This window comes from Podarcis liolepis (assembly GCF_965112155.1).
Source record: "Podarcis liolepis genome assembly, chromosome: 9".
NCBI classification, from domain to species: Eukaryota; Metazoa; Chordata; class Lepidosauria; order Squamata; family Lacertidae; genus Podarcis; species Podarcis liolepis.
In genome coordinates this window covers 59,192,190-59,210,033 of record NC_139564.1, presented here as the reverse complement: position 1 = coordinate 59,210,033, position 17,844 = coordinate 59,192,190, and the positions used below count along the sequence as shown (strand labels likewise).

At 43.5% G+C, this 17,844-nt stretch overlaps 1 protein-coding gene and 2 long non-coding RNA genes across 4 annotated transcripts in view; 2 read left to right on the top strand and 1 right to left on the bottom strand.

The window, feature by feature from the left end:
• The window catches only part of LOC310686413, a 202,397-nt gene that overhangs the window by 26,150 nt on the left and 158,403 nt on the right, over positions 1-17,844 (bottom strand). The gene's annotated exons all lie outside the window — the stretch shown is intronic.
• The window catches only part of LOC310686473, a 209,427-nt gene that overhangs the window by 125,033 nt on the left and 66,550 nt on the right, over positions 1-17,844 (top strand). The window lies entirely within an intron of this gene.
• Positions 7,825-17,844, top strand: part of GABRG1 (gamma-aminobutyric acid type A receptor subunit gamma1) — a 75,917-nt gene continuing 65,897 nt past the window's right edge. The window contains exon 1 of one of the 2 annotated variants that reach the window (XM_083460047.1): positions 7,825-8,113. In XM_083460047.1, the coding sequence (XP_083316173.1) occupies positions 8,013-8,113 (101 nt within the window). In that variant the 5' untranslated portion in view covers positions 7,825-8,012. The other variant, XM_083460043.1, reaches the window with a different exon arrangement.

The window sequence follows — 17,844 nt, the reverse complement described above, 5'->3', positions numbered from 1 at the left end:
CTCCTTAGGGTAGTGATAAAGCGGGATATCAAATCCAAACTCTTCTTCCCCTTCTTCTTCTTTTGTGTGGGGACACACAAACATTCTGCCCTCTAGGTTTTCCTCCAATGAAGTGTATCTTAAGAGTTTTTCTCCCCCTACTTGTGATCCATTTGGTATAGTCCATTTGGATATCTAGTCCATTTGAGAAGAAAATCCTGTTCAATTAAAGGAGGTTGAACTATTTTCAGGTAGAATTGTAGAGTTGGGAGGGTAGTCTAGTCCAATCACCTGTGATGCTGGAGTCTTCTGCCCAGTGTGGGGTTTGAACTCGCAACCCTGCGATTAAGAGTCTGATGCTGTACCAACTGAGCTATTCCAGCCAGATAATTTAATGATTCCAGCATTCCTAAATATCACTTTGAAAAACCACTGATTGTTTAAATACAGGATAAAGAGATATTTTTAATACGTATATAAAAAAACCTTATTGTCCTATAAAGTTGGTCTTAAAGAAATTACTGGACAATCATACTGTTAGTAGCTGCACATAAAGCATTACACTGGATTACTGAACTGTACTTGAACAAATGAAGAGGAAGAAGAGGAAAGTTTAGCTTAAAGGGCACGGAAAACAGACGATGAAAGCCTAATTTTTCATTTCTGCTGTTGTATCAGGGTGAAAAATAAGCGAAACAATTGCATTCTACCAAATAGTCAATATGTCTGCTATTTAAAAAATTGTATAAAGCTCTTATTTCCTACAGTTAAATACCATTTTAATTAAGATGTCATTGATTAGCTGCCTCGATTGCTTACATTACTCATTAACATGATTACTAGCAGCACGACTACGGCAACACTTAAAAATTAAATGAAGGAGGTAATCCTTAGCGTGGAAGTGCTTCTTTTCTTTTTGTTTTCAAGAAGCACTCGAGGCCAAACTTTTAATAACAATGAATTGCACCTTTCCTGCTTGCTCCATGTGGTTGAACACCAGAATGACATGTGCAGAAGGATGTTCCCTCCATGAGTAGAGTTCATGTCTGCAGGAGTGAGGCCGTATCTCTTGCCTCTGACGACTTGCTCCAGGCCGTCTGCACCCCTACACCTGCATGCTCAGAGCAGGTGTTTGCAAAGGGGTGGCTCTGTGTGGGCAGCTGCTCACACCACTAGTAGCAGTCCATTGCAGACTCTCAACACACAGGTGTCGAGAACGGGGTTTGTGATGGATATGGCAATGTGGATGGGACCAGGAGGTTCTGCCCTACCACACCCTTCTCAATTCAGCACATGCATGAACAGCGCCTTTTATTTTTTTAAGCGTATAAGCCAGGGGTCGGCAACCTAAGGCCCATGGGCCACAAGCGGCCCACAGGGGTCATTTTACTGGCCCACAAGCTGCCCCTGAACCGTAGAGATCTAGACTCATCCCAAATAGATAATGATGAGTGAGCAGGCAATAGTCAGCTTGTGATAGTTAGAATGTGGCATTTCTTTCCACCCCTTTTACCACCTTAACTGAAACCCAGTAAAGAGCAAACATGTTTCTTTTTTATCTCCAATTTCTAATTGTATGCTAAACCGAGGTGCAAAAATAGCCTTAAGTTGCACAGCGCTCTCTCTCTCTCTCTCTCTCTCTCTCTCTCTCTCTCTCTGTGTGTGTGTGTGTGCCAGCATTCAAACCATGGTGTGAATCCCAATCTTCTCACCACTGAAATCTAAGCCCTAGCAATAAGACTACAGTTTGTAGAAAAATCTTCACATTAAATAAGGGAGGATCTGAATATCTGTACAAGAATAACAACATCAGAAGCATTCTTGACTCACATTGATTTTAAGCACATTTAAGATTCAGGACAAGACTTCTACAAAAGTTGTTGAAGACTGTATTTAGGCCCCTTTTATGACTCATCAGCCAAACAAAGTGGTTTCTGGCATAAGTGTTGCTGTTGGTTGACTCAAGATGCAATTTCCACCTGGCAGTTACATTCTGGAATTTTTATTTTTATTTTTTTACATTTAAGGTTTCTCTCCAAAGAAGAAAGGAACTGTGTCATAATTTTAAAAATGGCACCCTCTGAGAAGTTCTGAGACATGTCTGTATTAGGCAAGCAGGGATTCTGTTGCTTCTCTTTTCTATCTATTCTCACAAATAACAGATTTCTACTGCATCTGAAATTTGCTTTGTGAATACACCATCCCCAAAAGAGCACTGTGTGAAACAAATTTAAGATACATGCTGCAGATACTTATGTGTGCATAGTGATCACAGTGAAGAACCACATGCAAGTTTCACAGAGTTCCCTGCATCAGAATAATTTTTGCTGTAGGAGAATGATAATGTCCTTACAGGAACAATAAAAAAACCATTTCACTCACCTGGCATGTTATGCATTCTTGAAACTGTAACCATGCTATCTTTAAAATACATTTATGGAAGGCTTTCTAAACTTTTGTTATACAAAAGTAATAAAAAGCCAGTCTTGTTGCCTACTTTTGATAAAGCTTGCTGCTAGCAAAAACAACCATTTTTACAGACTCAAACAATCTTTGTTAAGTGTAACCATTTGCAGATGTTTAGTAACTAGAGAAGTACAAAATGATACTTTTAGAAATGCTTATTTTGAGAGAGACTACATTAAATAAGTGTACTAAACAAAGTTTCGCCTGTCAAAATATACAATTTGAAATGCATATATATATATATATATATATATATATATATATATATGAGCTAAGAACTGCATTGAAACATTTGGGAAACACAATAGCCATTGGAGAATTTCCAAATCGGTAATGGATAGTGTTGCGCTGTGAAGGCACACACCTGACCTCCTAACAGCTTATATACTTATAAACCTATCTGTATACCGCAATATCATAAAAAATATATCACAGTGATTTTCAGCAACATAAAAACATAAAACCAGACAGTAAAACCATAAAGTTACAAACAAGTTAAAAGCAATACAATAAAACATCAGTAAGCAATTGTAGAGGAGTGGTCTTAATTGCCTGCATAAGCCTTTCATTTTATTTGTTATATTTCTATGCTGTTTTTCACTCACAAAAATCACAAAGCAACTCACAAACAACATAGTAGAACATCTCTTTTTTAAAATAATATTTATTAATTTTACAACAGTTTAAACACAACACTACAAAAAAAGAAACAAAAAAAAATAAGAAAAGAAAAAAACAACAACACAACACAGTACAGAAACACTACAAAACACTAACACATAAGATTGCAGACCAGTTTCTATCACAATTCACAAAGAGCAAATTCTTCAGCGTCCCTACTGGGAAGACCAAGCCACCTGGAATGCGGTCTGGGGTGCATCTCTTTCTCAGTCTGTTGATTGTTGCCATGACATGTCCTCCCAAAATGATTGCAAAAGCTATGGAAGTTTTTGTGTATATTGCAACTGAAATGTGATTGACAATGAAGTTTCCAAAACAGTGTCTGAACACAGGATTAAGAGAAATGGCTCAAAAAACAATGTAGCTCCTTTGAAGGTTGAGAGAGAGAATTTTACTAAAGAGATAAAATGAGAAGGAATATCTCAGCAGGACAGCCAATGAGAATACCTTCATACATGTGCTCATTCTGAGACCAACTAGATACTCTTGGTGGTGAAATTTACTTCCAACCCTTTGGACTTGAAAGTGTATTTGCAAGCTCACCCTAAACAGACAGCAAAGGATGTGTCATTCTGCTTCATACAAGAGGGTTGGTGAACTGCAGTCATCTTTGTGTTGTGACTAATCGAGCTACCAGCAAAAGCACAACTCTGTGGCCCATGCAGAACTTCCTGGACGCAAGGATTAGGCACCCTGCAAACTGAAAAGTTTCCAGTTACTATAAACGTGTTGTGGTGGCTCCTGCCAGATCTTCTCCATCCCCATAGCAACAGCCGAGTCCCAAAAAGCTTCAGCGGTATGCTGCTCATTAACATTGCTTCAGAGATTGGGTTGGGTACCAATCTGCCCATCACTGGTGCATTCAGTTGTGAGCATGTGAGATTAAAGCCAGGGAAGGTGGATTAGTTGGCATAAGCCATTTAAAGCGGAAATTCAAGTGTCTTTTATGGGAAGTGTATATTACACAAATCTAAAGGGGTAAAGTGCCTTAGAGCCTGCCAGAAATAATAAGCTCTAAGAGGTGGCCTCCAGCATTAAGATAATATATCTACTGTGCCCTGGTGAGTGGCTAGGTTTGCTACCGGGCCAAAAAAACACATGCTGTCCTCCCCACAATGGCTTGCTGCCAAATTTTATTGACACAATATTACACTTTTTACATTTGTAGGGTGTTAAGAAGGAGGACTCAATGATACCTCCTGAATACCAAATGTGAGCCTCTTGTTACTGATCCTTGCTACTGCAATGTCAATACAGTAAAGGTAAACAGTTAAGTCCAGTCAAAGGTGATTATGGGGTGCGGCGCTCATCTCGCTTCAGGCCGAGGGAGCTGGTGTTTTTCCATAGACAGCTTTCTGGGTCATGTGGCCAGCATGACTAAACCGTTTCTGGCACAATGGGACACTGTGACGAGAGGCAGAGCACATGGAAACACCATTTACCTTCCCGTCACAGCGGTACCAATTTATCTACTTGCACTGGTGTGCTTTTGAACTGCTAGGTTGGCAGATTCAACGGGAGCTCACCCCGTCACACAGATTCGAACCGCGACCTTCCGATTAGCAAGCCCAAGAGGCCCAGTGGCTTAGACCACAGCGCCACCCACTCCCTTTTAATGTCAGTATGATATTATAGTTTGTGATATTTCACTGCATCAGTATTAAACACCCGTCCTAATCATGTTACATCTGAGGACAGAGCTTCAACATTGCTAGAGAGAAGTATTTGACTCAGCTTGCCTGTATGGCAAGAGCTGCCAGGTCTCAAACAGGAAAGCATGCACATCTCTGCAGCTGGAGTTTCTTCCTGGACAGCTTACCTGGGGTAGTCCACCCAAGTTGTCCATTGGACCCTCCTGTACATGAAGTACTATGAAAGGAGCCCCTGCTTAAGTTAGGTCGTGCCTGCACAACCATGTCTTCCTGGCTCAAGTGCATTCCTGTGGGTTCTTTTGATTGCTGATTGGCCCTGACTTTTGCTTTGTCCTCAGCCCTGACTTCGGGCTTGCTCCCCAGCTCCAATTCCTTGGTTCACCTCCTGGCTCCTGATTCATCTCAGATAACTGTCGACAACCCATCCCTGACATCATGACAGTGATGGAACATGTAAGCGTTCACATTATTCTGAGCTCTTATCCCAGTAGAACTTAAAAAGAAGTCATCTTCCAATTCTACATGAAACTAATTTACTTGTAAATGAACATAGATCTAGTCATATAGATGTATTCCAGCCTGTATGCATGCAGTAGTGCATTAAAATTACTCTTGTGAATTCATTCTACCAATAAGTACATGAAGGATTGCAGCATGCACTTTACAGCACAATTCCATTCTGTAATAATGTTCGCTGGAGCTCTTTCGGGGTCCATTTCATCACATCTTAGCATCCTCTATCATTGTACCTTGGAAATATGCCATCAATGGGCACCTAAGACTCTTTACCAGAAATTTGAGTATATTATATGCTGTGTAGGAAAGGGAATCTTTGCTTATAGATGTTCATGTGCAGGTATGACCTCACCATGTACTGCTGAAAGTAAATATGAGAACAGACACTTGGTGCAGCAGTAGCAAATACCCCACTGCCACCGTTTGTCAAATACTCACAATCCCTTTTGCCTTGTAATATTGCAGCAGGCACTGTGGAGCTTAACATTCAGCCACTGCATACAAAGTTCAGCTGAAAAACCCTAAAGGGAACAGGTAAGTATTGTAGGCACGGCAGTTAGTAACCCAAAGAGATGGAGCCCTAGAAGCACACTGCAAGTGAGAGGGGCTGAGCCAAAGCACCACTCCCATTTACGGCTGTTCCCTTCCCTCTCTTTTTTGTAATTCACCCCTCGCATCTGTTTAGCTAAAGGCAACCCATTACAGCTGTTAACTGGTGCTCATAACTACCTTTGTCTCCCAGCTTTCCACAGGCAGCAGTCCAGTAGATACAGCAGCAACCTTGTCGGTACCATACAGACCAGAAGTCAGGCCCACATACTGACCACCACTGCCACCTACAATTCGGAGAGATTGCCAGCTGTTCTGTCCTTGTTCCTTGGCAATCCTAATGGAGCAAGAAAGGGACATAACACCCACATGCCACACTCTGCCAAGTGCTTCCAAGGGCACAGGCACCACAGGCACCCTTCCAAGACTGTAGAGTTGGCAACCTCATCTGCACATTTTTCTTTCTGGATCCGGCTGCTCTCCGATTCTGTTCAAATTCACCTTGTTTTCCGTTGCAGCTGAGTCTTTATGCGAATATGTGGGCCTGAGATAAAGAGCCCTGCGTCCCGTTGTTCACCAGAGCTGCCTTCAGGATATGTCCTACACTGGAAAGGGGGTCCAAAGCGGGAAACAGCTCCACTCACCACCATCAAAGGATCGGTCCCTCATCTACACTCTCTAGCACAAGAAGAGCAGGCTCTATAGTGCAAAAGAGCCACGGGGAATCACAATGACCTGGGCTAGGAAGGTGAAGTAGAGTGATGGGTTTGTGCCTCCATCACTATGCCAAATATTTCCTATTTAGCCCCAAGCAAAGCATGCTCCGAATGTCTTGGTAGAACCATGGACTAAAGGTTTTATTTTATAAAGAAACTATTTTTGTTCCTCTCCTTCCTAGACTTTGCACAGAAGTCTTCAGGTGTGTCCTAGCCAAACCTATTTGGTTTCAGTGGAAGTGTTGGACATAGGAACCAACTCCTAGGGGCCGAGGTTCTTTCGGTCCCCTCCAAAAAAAATATTTGAGGGGGGCAGGCCTTCTCAAAATTTGATGGGCATCTTGTGATCAGTTTTGAGGGCTTGCCTCCCTCTCAATATTTTATTCAAATTGGCACCCTTGAGATGGAGTATTAGGTATAGCGAATAGCGGCAGTATTAATTAATACTGAATACAACCATGTGACCTTGCATATCTAGGGTGTAGAATAAAGAATTAGAATACAGATATTGAGGGAGGGGGGTAAGGAACTGAAATAAAGCCTTAGTAGCTACATGTTTGCATCTGCAGTTCACTTTCTTCTCCTTTCGTTAAAATGTGTGTTTTCCCCTTTGATTAAAATCTGTGTTTTCCTACAACCACTGGGCTTGGAAACTTTAAAGGGGAAAAATGGCGGGGGTGGGGGAGACAGAGAAATGAATCTGTTGTGTGGTGGAAAGAAATCTCTTGATCAAGCAAGGAACGCAGGATTAGCTGCATAAGAATTTGCTTCAGCCGAGACCCCTTTTCGGAGCTTGGCAACGCAGATCCAGAGAGAGAAACTCTCCCGCCACTTTTCCTGAGGGGAGGTTTTTCCCCTCGCTCTTTCCTGTGAGAGTTTTGCTGGAAAGAGAATATCCCTAGGAAGCACACACACACACGCCCCACCAATTCTAAAAAGTTGGAGGAGGAAGCAACTCCCCAGTTTACACGAATAACCTCCAACTTTCCTCCACAAGCAGAAAGCCCGGAGCCCTTCCCAGCAGCAGCCCCGCTCCCTATTATTGCCGCCAATTTCTCCTCTCTCCCCTCAGCCCCGCTTTCGAACGGAAAGCAAACCCCGCCCCCGGGCCGGCTTGATTGGTGCGCTCGATCATTTATGGCGCGAGCTGGAGCGCCGATTGGCCAGTCACGCCTTGACGGCTCCTCCGCTCCCGGACCCGCGGCTACCTGTTTGCTGAGGGGTTTCTCGCGCTCTCCTTAACTGCTGCTGCTGCCGCCGCCGCTACTACAACTATTATCGCGAAAGCAGCAGCAGCGGCTGCAGCAGCAGCAGCCGGAGGGCAAGTGGCGGCGGCGGCGGCGCTGGTGTTGTGCTGCTGCTGCTGCCATTTGCGAAGTGGAGACGGGAGTCTGCGGACCCGGCGCGCCAGCAGCAGCAGCAGTGGCAGCTGGACCCAGAGCGCCGAGCGCGCATGGAGCCGGAGTTGGGTGCCTGCTTCCCTTCGCGTCCGTGGAGCCCCCGCGGCGGCGCGAGGCTCCTGCTGCTGCTCTTGACGGTGCGCCTGGGCAGCTGGTGAGTAGCCGAGGCTCCGCACGTGCCCGCCCGGTCCTGCCTGTGGCCACTTCGCTGCACTTAACCTAAGGTTATCAGATTTTTATTTTTCCCCAGGGACATTTTTTCAACTTCAATGGATTTTGTATGGGGACTGGTTTGCAAATCCGGGGACTGTATGCGTGCATACAGTCTGGCAAAACTTAATTTAACCCTGCATTCGATCGGCGCATCTGGCGAGCAAAGGGAGCACTGTGCTTTTTCCTGCTTAGGGGGTTCGGTCCTTTGGATGGCATCATCATCATCATCATCATCATCCTCATCCTCACGCTGCCATCACTTTCTGTTCTGGTCCAGGATCGAGCGCCCGCGTTGCTGGAAGGGGTTGCAACTCGCCACCTAGACAAAAACAGCTGCTCTCCTCTCCTGCTCCTTTTCCGAGTGTGAACTTCTTCTCTGGGAAGCTTGATCCAGTCCGGGTCGATTCTGAAGCAAGTCCCTAGGGAATTAGAAACTGTAGAGTTGGAAGGGACCCTAAGGGTCATCCAGTCCAGCCCCCTGCAGTGCAGGAAGTCTCCCCACAGACGTCCCTGGGTTGAACCCACCAACCTTCTGTTTAACAGTTAGGTACACTGACCCATTGTGCTACAGGTTGCTGAGGTTTATTCTTTAAAAGGAGGGGTGTGATTTGGGGTTATTGGGAGCTACGAAGCCCCAAGTGTGTCTGCTTAGAAACAGTAATCTTAGAATTGCCCTGTTGGAAGGGATCCCGTGGGTCGTCGAGTCCAACTTCCCCTGTAATGTAGGGATTTTTTGCCCGACATGGGGCTTGAACCAACGATCTAAGAGTCTCATGCTCTACCGACTGAGCTGTCCCAGGTCACTTCTAAGGAAACCAAGGTAGGGTGGCAGACTTGAGCCCCTAGCCTTGCTGAGTTTTAGTAGAAAGTTTTTTGTCTTTTGGGGTGGGGAACAGCCACGTGTTGACTAACAGCCTGATTCCCTCTGAAGTAAATTCCCCTAAGCAAATTCCCCTTAGGTTAAGGTTCTTCTGGTAAGCATGTATATTAGGATGGGGCTAAATGGGAATTATTTTGGGGTAGGAATGCACGGGGAATCATGTTGCAGTGCTGAAAGCCTAAGCACATTCAGCTGGAAGTTAAAGCCTTTTGAAAACAGCACTTTCTCAGGAAGCATGCATGCAAAGCAACATGCAAGCTTACTTACTGGGGAATATGTCATACAGAATCTAATGGGACTTCCTTCTGAGTAACCCTGTTTAGTATTAGGCTGGGAGCCTGAAGCACTTGGAAATAAGTTCCACTGAGATCAGCAGGACTTGCTTTCAACTAACTGGGGTGGGGTGGGGGAAGTATAACCCCTGTGTCAGTCTTCCGTGCCTTCCAGATGTTTGGACTACAGTTCACATGGGGGTGGGGGTAGTTCTGGGAGTTTTCTGCAGGAAAGGATCTTCTGGGTTTTGTCCTGAAAAGTGGCTGGTTTTGCCAGAGGGAAGGCACTGTAACTGGGAGCAGAAGTTTTATGCTCTTTCTTTCTGTAGCATCGAGTCATTCAAAATTCTGCACTGCACTGCATCGCTAGCACTTCTGGGTGAAAAGCAACTGGTCTTCTGTGTGCACGGACTGTCTTCCTGTGATCTCTCAAAACTACAGAAAATGGTTGTTCGAAAGAGTGTTTACTTGCAGAGCCCGCGGCTTGGCTAAACCTGATCTTTAATGATCTGGGGAAACTACAGCCACAGCTTTTTACACTCCTTTGCCCTTGATTCTTTCACTATGTCTTTAGCAATAGGATATATTTTGGATAGGAAGCCTTGGAAATATTGTGCCTTGTGAGTCCACATGGAACAGCTGGGGTGCTCCTTCAGAGATTTTGGAAGCCTGATGGATTGGTAATGTAAAAGGATTGCCAGGCTGACCCTAAAGAAGCAGCACTTCGCTGAGGAAGGCAAGCATGCTGCTTCCAAGATTTTCTTAGGGGAAGAAAAGGAAATCAGCTGTCCCTTTTCAATCCCTTGAATAATTCATAGATACTGTAATGGGCATTGTGCCATCAGTTTGCATTTCTCATAAAGATATTAAATTGCAATGCATAAAGATATTAAATTGCAATCCATTGCCATTTTTTTTAATGACGTAGGCCAAATCATTAAGCAGGGTGGGGGAATATTCCGGATATGCAGTATACAGGGTGGGGGGTTTTTTATATAAAAAAGTGTTTAAAAGTATTTGAATTCATCCACACTGCGCTATCATTCATGCATCTGTGTCAAGTGTGTGAATCTTAAGAGTGTGCCTCAGCTTCATCACCAGGATGCTGTAGGAAATTGGCCAGAAACATCTCTGATTATCTATTATTATTATTATTATTATTATTATTATTATTATAGCATATGCTGTAGTTTGAGCCCTCTCAAAGGCTGGTGGGAGGGGGAGACTTGTCAGGTTATGGTAACGTTTCAAAGGCATTGATGAAAATGACACCAGCACAGCTAAGACTTCTTGTGAATGAATCTTAATGAAACGAGTTGTTCCTCAGAAAAAAATAATATTCAAGTGGGTACATTCTCTTTGCAGAGGGGAGAGAGAACAATCACCTGTGATCATTTAGCTAGTTGACAGACTTTGAGGGAAAAGGCAGGGACTGGGGAGGGAAGTAGTTTGGAAATGGGGCAGAGCAGGAAATGAACTATTACTGCATTCCTTAGCGAAGAGACAAAAGTTAGAGGAGTATTCTGTAACTGCACTAAGAATGTTTGATTTTTGCAGTTTGTGTGCAATTATCCTCAAATTACAAAACTATTAAATGGGAAACGGGGAGGGGGGGGGCTGCTTGACTTGTCGTTTTGATTCCAGGCAGCACTTCCTCAGCTGAATGCTCAGTGTAAACACCAACACCTGCATCAACTGGTTTTCTTTAAAGGCACGCCTCCCCCCACCCCTGGCCCCATTCACAGGATAATGGATAAAATGGCTGTAAGTGAAGTGAGTGGTTTTCAGAGCTAGACTTTGCCTCCTAGAATTGTTAAAGCTCTAGTGGTTTTGTTCATAGCTCTACAATGCCTGGGCAGTAGGTCAGCCTCCCCCAACCTGGCATTCTCCAGATGTTTGGACTATGGCTTACACCAGCCCCAGCAGGGCTGTTGTGAGCTGTAGTCCAAACATCTGGAAGGCATGAGATTGGGGAAGACTGACACAAGGCTATACTCTCTCTCCCCCCCCCCACTTAAGCATCCTTTTGCCAACTGAAAAAAAGTTTAGAATGGATTTTATTATCTTGACAGCATGTACAATGACCATCAGAATCCTTCATATTGGTGTTGGTGATTTTTTAGGGGGCAGGATGGCCAAAATGGAAGCCCCAGTTGTCTATGTAATGGGAGACAATGTCAGCTCTGGAGCAAGCAGAGTTTTTTGCCCTCCCATTGGAAGCCATGGGCGGGAACTTAAGAAAAGACACTGGGAGGGAAGGAAATTTGCCCCCCCCCCGTTTCTTCCTTATTGGTGTAAGCCCCACAGGGCTTGAATACCGCAGTTCATCTGTCTTTAGTTCTCTCTGCCCCTTCAGTATTGCTCTGTAAAGTGTTCTATGAATTCTCCACTTTCAAAGGAACCCTGTCACCTAAGAAGAAAAAGAAGAGTTTGGATTTGATATCCCGCTTTATCACTACCTGAAGGAGTCTCAAAGCGGCTAACATTCTCCTTTCCCTTCCTACCCCACAACAAACACTCTGTGAGGTGAGTGGGGCTGAGAGACTTCAAAGAAGTGTGACTGGCCCAAGGTCACCCAGCAGCTGCATGTGGAGGAGCGGAGACACGAACCCGGTTCCCCAGATTATGAGACTACCGCTCTTAACCACTACATCACACTGGCTCTACATTTATATGCTGAAGTCCATCTCTTCTGGAGCTCCTGCACTAGGAATGGATGGTTATATTTCAGGCTGCCCCATCTCCCACCCCCCACCCCCAATACATAGACATCTTAAAATATTTTGGGGCTAATTCCTGTGCAGATTTTTTGGGGAATAATTCTGGGGGGAAACCTTAAAAATAATCAGCGAAAGGAAGAGGCAATTTAGGAGTCCTTTCAAGGTGTATCAAGCGTTTGATCTCTTGTCCCTTTTCTTGTTTTAACACATTGCAAAGCTGCTTGGAGCAGCTTCAATGAACAGGATCTCTGGTGCACTAGGTACAAACACTTTTCAAAATGGTGCAGGAAGAAACTGCACATGGTTTCCTGTGTCCATACAAAGGGCCACACAAAGGGGTCTGCCACCATCAAGGATGGGGAAGAAATTTGATTCGGTTCATATTGAAAAGCAGATCTGTCAAATTTGCACTTTCTAAAACGATATGTGAACCAAAACACAGCCATCCTTCAAAATCCTCGCTTTATATGGGTTTTTCAATGCAGTTCCCCAATCAGACAGGGTTTACAAAAATGCATATGTTAGAGGAAAGTGTGCATAAAAATTAATATATATGTGAAAATAACATACAAATATGTGTCATATTAGGGAAAATCAATGTACATTGGTCAAAACTGCATTAAAAAGTATTAGGAGAAATTTGTACTAAAACGCTGGTGAATTTTCATGAGGATTATTTTAAAAAAACAAAAATGCAAAGGGCTGCCAAAATGTGGAGAACCGACTTTAAGATTGGAAAAATGAGAAACCAAGAAAGCCAAAAGCAACAGAACTTTCCATTTCTGGTCTTCATGTTGCTCACAAGCAGCCTTACAGTTCTGAAGAAAGAAGAGAGAGCAAGCAAGGAAGCCCACCCTCTCTTCAGCAGAAAGGTTTGTGGTTCAGCAGACTAAATCACAAATCTATATACTGGTTTGATGAATTTATATATTTGTAGGGTTTGGATCAAAACCCTAGCCTGTGAATTGCAAATATTTTCATGGCATATTCTACAATGCACAGTCAGTTTACATAGAGGCCAGGCCTAATGGGCTTTAAAGTTACCTAGTGCATACTAAAGAGTGTACTATAGAATATAGCCAAAGCTTATTTGTAGCTTCCCGTTACCAGAGAAGCTAGGCAGCTTGCTCCCACTACTACCATTTGGAACAGGTTTTCCAGCACTATTGACCTTCTCTTTAAGGAAGCTCTGATAAGAATACCAGAGTTCCCTAGAACATGCTCTGAAACCTCTGCCTTTTGATAATTCAGCAGAGAACATTTGTAGGGGAGGGGGATCATTTTTCGGTATCTTATGAAACGTTTTGCCTTGGTGTATAATTCAGTTAAAAAGTTAAAATATTTGGTAAGATTATTCTCCTTAGTATTATGTTGGTCTTTCCGTCTGAATGTATGCACATGTTTTCTGAAAGAAGCACCTGGTTTTTAGGAATAGACTACCGTAATTCTCGGGGGGACGCGGGTGGCGCTGTGGGTAAAACCTCAGCGCCTAGGGCTTGCCAATCGCATGGTCGGCGGTTCGAATCCCCGCGGCGGGGTGAGCTCCCGTCTTTTGGTCCCACCTAGCAGTTCGAAAGCACTCTTAAGTGCAAGTAGATAAATAGGTACCACTTTATTGCGGGAAGGTAAACGGCGTTTCCGTGTGCTGCGCTGGTGCTGGCTCACCAGAGCAGCTTTGTCATGCTGGCCATGTGACCCAGAAGTGTCTCCGGACAGCGCTGGCCCTCGGCCTCTTAAGTGAGATGGGCGCACAACCCTAGAGTCGGACACGACTGGCCCGTACGGGCAGGGGTACCTTTACCTTTACCTTTACCTTTACCGTAATTCTCTGAGTACAATGGCACCAAAGTAAAATTTGGGACCACAAAAGTGATGCCTGGCTCCCTTTATAGTGGTACCTCGGGTTACATGCACTTCAGGTTACACACTCCGCTAACCCAGAAATAGTGCTTCAGGTTAAGAACTTTGCTTCAGGATGAGAACAGAAATTGTGCTCCGGCAGTGCGGCAGCAGCAGGAGGCCCCATTAGCTAAAGTGGTGCTTCAGGTTAAGATCAGTTTCAGGTTAAGTACGGACCTCTGGAATGAATTAAGTACGTAACCCGAGGTACCACTGTATTCTGAATCCTGTCCTGTATTTGCTGAGATATTGAACTTGTGTGGCATTGCACAATGAAGAATACCGGAGGTAGGAATTCAGGTGGAACCACTCGCCCCCAGTTATACATGGCACATCTAGCTTCACATGGCTCCATTTACATAGGGTAAGAGAGACAAAATAAGGCTACAAGTAATCTGAAAGCCTTTCTATCTGTGCTACACATATGAAGCCCTCCTCTTGATGCTGTTCAGTAAGGCCAAACATGGTGCTCTCAATAGGCCCACAAGTACCCAGAAGCAGCTTATTTATACCTTTAACCTTAGTCATAACTAAGACTGCAGTTAGGTTGTGTACCAAAGTCACCCTCATCCTGTTTTAAGAGCAATGATATGCTATGGGACAAACAGCTGCCCTTGTTCTTGCCATAGTGTGGACAAAGAAATTGCAATGGAACCTGTAGTCATACTCTTCTGGGTAGGCTAAATAAGTCAGTTGCACTTTTATGTGAATCAGATGTCCTGCTGATTAATGAAATTGTGTTGTTGCAGACATAAATGAATAGTCTTGTGAAAGATGGCAAAGTCAGTGAGATTCTCTAGGAGCTAGATACAAGAAGCCTGGTCTTCTGACTGCTGAACCAAGCCCAGTTGTGTGTGTGTGTGTGTGTGTGTGTGTGTGTGTGTGTGTGTGTGTTTGCTTGTTTGTTTGTTTGTTTAGGAGCCAGTGCATACTGAATATCTACATTTTTGCATTCCTGGTCTTGAGTCAGTCCCAGTTCAGTGAGCAGGCCATCCTATGAATAATCTAGACTACTGGTTACTTTGATAGATTGCTCTTGTCAAATTTTCCATCCATCTTGTTCAGCTAGGAAGACATCTTTAGTGACCTAGATCAAGAATGGGGAACTGAACTAAGGATCACAGAGTCCCTTGCAGGTAACTGAGAGAGTGAGTGCATGCTGGCAGTGGGTGGTACCAGAGCCCAAACTGGGCAGCAACAATCTTTATCTCTCCTTCTGCTTGCAGCAGGTTGCTTAGGAGGGGCAGGTTGTTATTGCAAGAGGTCTGAACTCATTGCTTGCAGAGGACTTTTGAAAATGGCAGTTTGTCTACCACTGCTTATGGCCAAAGGTTCCTGCAACCCAATTTCCTGTGCAAAAGCAGCAACAGCACAGAATCCAGTAGCTTTCATATCACAAGAAGAATCTGACTGTACATTTAAGAATCTAGCAGCCAAAGCCTTGGCTTCTTCTTGAATGAGCAGCAGAGAGATAAATTTTCTGTGCCACCAGCACACTTGGCTTCTTTAATGGAAATGTTGAATAAAAATAGTGTACGCCTGCACACACAATCAAAAATCTTTATATGACTAAGGAGGACTCCCCCTCCCCCTCTCCCAACTTTATGAAACATGCCACTATGGTGTATGAACAGCCATCTTCCATGAAAAGGATGAGAGAAAATGAATTTCAAGCAGCAGATGTTGGCCACATTACATAGTGTTGTTGGAAGGAACACAAATAACTATGGTAATGAAGGTGGAGGGGAGAAATGGAATAGGTTGCAGTAGAAACAAATGACTAAAAAAGGAATATAAAAATGTTTGTAGCCCAGGCCTCTGCATATTCTAGATGTGTGTTATACGAAGCAAAAAGCTGGGAAATTGTTTGCATCCTCAGACAACTACTTCGAACGTTTCACTCCTAAATGGAAATAACTGTAGGGAATTGTAACAAAATAACAAAAATTCCTTCCAGTAGCACCTTAGAGACCAACTAGGTTTGTTATTGGTATGAGCTTTCGTGTGCATACACAAAAGCTCATACCAGTAACAAACTTAGTTGGTCTCTAAGGTGCTACTGGAAGGAATTTTTTTTTATTTTGTTTCGACTATGACAGACCAACATGGCTACCTACCTGTAACTAGAATGTAGGGAATTGTGTGAAACCATGACATACCATATTTTAAAGAAATATGCACATGAAATGTGGACTCATCACCACAGACATGGGTTTCACGTGATTTCCTGCACAGAAGTCTTTTCCTTATAGGAAATGGGTGAAAATCTCAGAAACTCTAATTCTGGAATCATTGTGATACGGATTCAATATGACTCTTCCTTCATTGCACCATTCTTACTTAGGGGTCTTTGATCGTTTCTGGGCTAATTTCCTCCTCTGATGGGCTACTTACATGCTCCACTTTCCACACCCTCATGAGCTACAGACTGGCTGCATTCACACGGCAGTGTATTCCATTTCCTCAACATTTCCCTAAGTGTTAATTTCCACCTTACATTTGAGCCTTTGCACAACAGCAGTGCCACTTCTGGAAATACAGCAGAATACAGCACAAGTTTAGTTCACGTTTCCATGTTATTTGCAAACATATTCTTTTTCTGGAAGTAAATAACATAGGAATGAATGCTAAACTTCCAATGAATTCTGTTATACTGCATTTCTGGAAGTGGTGTTAATGTTGTGTGAAGTCTCAAATATAATGTGGAAAGTATAACAGTTAGGGAAATGGAATATGGATTAAATAGTCGTGTGAATGCAGCCTGTGAGTCCTCCCCATTCTAAGAATCTCACTCTGTCACAAGTGACATCTATTTTTGTCTCTCACTTTAAATACAAAGCTACAGGTGTTCATGCTTTGGCTGAACCCAGTAATGGTGGCTATCTGGACAAATGCTCTGTCTGGCTGATGGAGGCAAGCTTGCTATGAATAAGTGGAGCAGATCGATAGGTAGAACCAGATCAATTGAATTCCAGTTGTATTTGATGTATCGTCGGAGAATCATCAGCAAGAATCAGACCTATGAATCTTAACTTACAAATGTGTTTGCACTTCCACATTATGTGTAGGCTACTATCTAATAAATATATTTAATCTAATCCTGACCAAGTAGTCTGGTGGAGTGGAGGTAATGAATGACAGTGTCGAGCACGCTGAAGGGAAGAGAAATTTCCAGTGAGAGATGATGGGTCTCAAAAAAAATGGCTGTGGTCCAACAGTGTCCTAGGAAATCTAATTTGCTCGCTTCTCAGACGCATGAGTTGGACTGGTTCCCAGCAACATTGTTCATATGTAAGAAGGTGTGGTGCCAGAATAAGCCATGCAGGTAACATTTTACACCTTGCAATAACATTCCAATATGCATTATTTTGACACAGTGTGTATAGCTGGGGCCATGAACAGTGGACAAACACACACACAATCACATGGTAAAGAACCTTATGTGCACCAGCTCTGCTTTATAAACCCCAGAGTACTAATTATATGGTGCTACTGTATATTTGCCCATAAAGCAGGCATAGGCAAACTTGGTCCGCCAGACGTTGTGAACTACAATTCCCATCATCCCTGACCACTGGTCCTGTTAGCTAGGAATGATGGGAGTTGTAGTCCCAAAAACATCTGGAGGGCTGAGTTTGCCTATGCTTGCCTTAAAGCATTTTTTTGTGCTTCTTGCATGACAACTAATTCTAGCACACCTGATTTCACATGACAAATAACATCAGAACATGTGGGGAAATACAGATTATACAAATTATAGCAGTGACCTATTAGCCAAACAGGACACCAGACTGTTCTACGTGCTGTATGAATTCATTCATTCATAAAGTTTTGCTACAAGTGTTAAAGAACTATGTGATGAGCAGAGAGTGGAAGCAGGAATTACTGTTTGGCTTGTCTT